The sequence below is a fragment of the Otolemur garnettii genome, unplaced genomic scaffold (genome assembly GCF_000181295.1).
Source record: "Otolemur garnettii isolate 467f Iridium unplaced genomic scaffold, OtoGar3 scaffold00159, whole genome shotgun sequence".
In the NCBI taxonomy this organism is placed as follows: domain Eukaryota; kingdom Metazoa; phylum Chordata; class Mammalia; order Primates; family Galagidae; genus Otolemur; species Otolemur garnettii.
Window position 1 is genome coordinate 1,053,271 of NW_003852554.1, and position 4,344 is coordinate 1,057,614.

The following is a 4,344-nucleotide window of genomic DNA, read 5'->3' on the forward strand; positions in this document are numbered from 1 at the left end:
GTCATTGCTGAAGCCCTTAATCAACTAGTTCCTCAGAAAGCAAATCTTGTTCTACTGTCTGGTGCTAATGAGGGAAAATGTGACCTCAAGGAGAAATGGTTTGGGACTCAGTATAGTATTGAAGGTAAAATATTTTAACAATTGTCCTACTTTTAGGTATATTTGACTTACCTGGTAATTTTTATTCTTTATTTCTCCAGTAGTTCTTGTGGGGAAAGATGTATAATTTTTTGAAAGTTTGTTTTGAAATGAAAACTATTTAAACTACTTTTCAGTCAGCTATTTTCTGCTATGTTTCTATACTCATTAGCGGTTAAAATCCTATTGTCTTGGTTTTTTGGGAGGGCAGAGTTTTGACTTCATTTTTAAAAAGCACTTCAAACTTCAGTGTGCATTTTATCACCTGCAGATCTTAGTAGAATACAGGTTACTTACTTAGTGGATCTGGGTGGGGCCTGAGATTCTGTGTTTCTGACAGTACCCCAGCTGATGCCAGTGCTGCTGGGACCACACTTTGAGTAGTAAGATTTCATAATTTTCCTGAGAAAAGAGGGTTGATTTGGGAAGACCACTTGATGACTGATGTGTTATAAAGAGAATTCTGAATAGTGCATTGGTTATGACATTGATTTGTTTTTCCTTTCTACAGATGTTGATAACTCTTGGGCTGAACTATGGAAGAGTGATTTCGAATTAAATTCAGAACTTCATCTTCCAGCCGAAAACAAGTATATAGGTCAGTAAAATAGCAGTCAAACATAATCTATCCATGTACTAATAAAACAAATAGCACCTAGACTATATACGATATAGTATAGTATTGTATTAAGTTTTGCATAGTACCATATGAGCTCATATTTGAGATTTCCAGTAATATCCTAGGGTTGGGCTTGCTATTTTCTTAATTTTACAAATTCAAAATTGAGGCTCACAAAAGCAAAGTGACTAGAAGACTATTCAGTTTGTGAATGGAGAAACCAGGATTTAAACATAGATCTTAGGACTCTCTAAAGTTTATGATTTTTCTTGTACATGGTAACTGATCCTTTCACATCAGTTTCCTTAGGAATTGTCACTATTTTGTCAGGCTGTTCTGTTGTTTTCAAATTGCAAGTTACATTCCATTAGAAAGTTGTAAAATCAATGTAATTAATGGGTTGAAAGGCCAGTGTAACATGCTATGAAGGCAGTCAAAAATCAGTTAGGATGGAAAATAGGAAACTTTTTCATTGCATGTACAGAGAGTGTAATTTTAGGAACATTTGTTTCAAATAAGTATATATGTGTATATCTGTCTGCTAGCTTGCAATGGAAAACATATTTCTAACGGTGAGTTGTAGTAAAACAAATTGAAAGCCACTGATTCCATGGCAAAGGCTTCACAGTTGTTTAGGACTATAATTTACTCAGGACATCATATCCCCAACCATTCCACTCTTCTATGTTTACTCAAAAGAATTAAAAACAAGTACTCAAAAAAATACATGTACATGAATGTTTATACAGCACTATCCAGACTCCCCAAAAGATCACAATAGCCCAAATGTTTGTCAGTGGATGAATGGGGAAACAAATTATACTATATACATACTTTAGAATATTACTTAGTTATTTAAAAAAAAGAAGTACTGTTACATACTGTAATGTGGAAGAACCTTGCAAACATCATGCTAAGTGAAAGGAACCAGACGCAAAAGGTCACATATTTAATGAGTCCATTTATATGAAATATCTGGAATAGGTAAATCCATAGAGATAGAACACAGACTGGTGGTTGTTAGGGAGTGAAGGGAGTGGGCAGTGGGGAATGACTCCCTACTGGGGAGGCGGTTTCCTTTTAGGGTAACGAAATGATTTGGAACTAGATAGAAGTGGTGGTTGTACAACACTGTGAGTGTAATGCTGCTGCCCTGGAATTGTTCACTCTCAGACACAGTAGAACCTCTGTCGGGCGATCACCCAGCTGTAACAAACTGGTCAACATAAGGATTTCTTTTGAGTACATGTGGTGCATTTCCAGTCTATGAAAATTAGGTCAACTTAAGGAAAGTGGTCTGTGTAGGGGGGTGGTCGACTATGAGGCTGCACTATACTTAATTTTATGTGACTCTTGTCTCAATTAGACCAAAAAAAAAAAAAAGCCTTTTAAAAAAAGTATTGTATATTTTAGATAATTCAGTTCCATATCTTGAACTTTAAATAAACAACCCACTTTTAAAAAATAAATCTAGCAAGAACTTTTCTTTTTTCAATTGCTGAAACATGTTGATGAAACAATTTGTTTTCATTAAATGAAAATCGGACAAGTTTGACTTTGAGCAGAAATATTTTATAACCTTTGGAATGTCCATAAGGTTGGGAAAAGACATTCTATAACTATCCTAACTCCCTGAGAGTTTGAGAAAGTAAAGCAGAATGTGTAGAAATCAGAACCGACTCGTAAGATATTGTAGATCTTCAGAGTTCATTTAGTTTAAGGCCAACGTAGTTTTCTTTTCAGCATTGTTCTACTAATTTGTTGTACTTCAGTATTTGAACTTGGCTTCTTTTTGCCACAAAGAAAAGTTACTTAGCCTTCTGGAGCCAAGAAAAAATTGCTGGGAATCCTGTTGAAATACTTGGTGAATTGAGAATCTTGTTGAAATACTTGGTGAATTATTACTCTTTTCTTTTGTTAGCCACCGACTTCACATTGAAGGCTTTTGATTGTCCTGAAACAGAATACCCTGTTAAAATTGTGAATACTCCACAAGGTTGCCTGTGGTATAAGAAAGACAACAAATTCAAGATCCCCAAAGGTAAGATGTTGTCCTTCCTTTCACTTTCCTGCTGAATCCCAGTGCTCTCTCTTAGATACTCTATTTGACCTGATTATCTAATTGCTTGGGTCCTTCTTTGCAAAAGAGGCAAGTACTAGGTGCCTCCAGGAAGCTGGCTTGGAACCCCCTTGCTCTCCCTAAAGGGAATAAAATAAGTAAAACAAATCTTTCTCTACTTGGTAGCAATTTTTTTTGCTGTGTCTGTCACCTTCCTCTTCCATCTGAAGGTCTTTTCCAGGCTCGTCTCCCAGATTCCTGGTGTGTTCCCGAGCTGTCACACAAACCACTATGGACATTCCAGTTTCCAAGAAATAAAAATTCCAGCCGAGAATGAAAGAAATTATTTTCAGATATTTTTTCTTTCAGCTAAATTAAAGCAGAGCCTGGTGTTTGGGCATCTTAAGGAATTGGTATTATTTGATTTTTTTGTTTATTTTTTGTTTTCTTTTGTTTTGAGACAGTCTCACTATCTTGCCCTGGGTAGAGTGCCGAGCGTCACAGCTGACAGCAACCTCAAACTCCTGGGCTTAAGCGATTTTCTTACCTCAGCCTCACAAGTAACTGGGACCACAGGTGCCCTCCACAATGCCTGGCTATTTTTTTGTTGCAGTTGTCATTGTTGTTTAGCATTGTTGTTTGAGCCCTGGCCAGGCTCAAACTCGCCAGCCTCAGTATATGTGGCCAGCGCCCTACTCACTGAGCTATGGGTGCTGAGCCTGATTATTATTTTTTAAAAAGAGAGCAAGAGTATATGGACAAAATTATTCTTAGACATAATAAATAGCCTAGTCTACTATTATAAATCTGAAATCTTCCTGATTTGCCTCCCTCTACCGCAGAGGTTCTCAGCCCACAGGAACTGTATTAAAGGGCCATGGCATTAGGAAGGTTGAGAACCACTGCTCTACCAGTTTTCAGTGTAAAGGAAGCATAGTGTAGAGTTCAGTGGACTCTGAAGTCCTTGTCTTTAACATTGGGGCTCTAACCATATTGCTATTTTATGTTTTTTTCTTATGCATGGCACAGGAATTCACTGAAGCAACTTGGAATCATAGTCTGGGTCCTTTCATTTGCCATTTAATCCATATGTTCAACCTCAAACACAACTAGAGTGCAGCTCTACAGAATATTGGTTTACTGGAAAGAGGTTGCCACAGTTTTTTTTAATAGCTTGTCAGAGTTTCTAAACATATTCTTAAAGTTTATTTACCTTCCTTGGGAAGCTGCTGTACACTGTTATTATTGCTTTGATTTTTTTTTTTTTTTTTTTTTTTAATAGCTTGTCAGAGTTTCTAAACATATTCTTAAAGTTTATTTACCTTCCTTGGGAAGCTGCTGTACACTGTCCTTATTGCTTTGATTTTTTTTTTTTTTTTGAAAGAGAAGGTGAAATGCAAAGTTTGAAGGGATTTAAACTCAAGTAGTTAGAACATACCACCCCTCTCCATGGCTCATTCCATTCTCCATCATTTTTGTTTCATAAACTCAGATGTAGATGTGTAGGGAAGTTTTTAAAAACATAAAA

At 36.4% G+C, this 4,344-nt stretch overlaps 1 protein-coding gene across 3 annotated transcripts in view; it reads left to right on the plus strand.

Annotated features, from left to right (window-relative positions):
* NRDC (nardilysin convertase) overlaps nucleotides 1–4,344 on the plus strand; it is a 107,103-nt gene that overhangs the window by 85,443 nt on the left and 17,316 nt on the right. For all 3 annotated transcript variants that reach the window (XM_012811467.2, XM_023519155.1, XM_012811468.2), the window contains 3 exons: nucleotides 1–124; nucleotides 650–736; nucleotides 2,679–2,798. In XM_012811467.2, coding sequence (XP_012666921.1) covers nucleotides 1–124; nucleotides 650–736; nucleotides 2,679–2,798 — 331 coding nt within the window. The remainder of the gene's footprint in view (nucleotides 125–649; nucleotides 737–2,678; nucleotides 2,799–4,344) is intronic.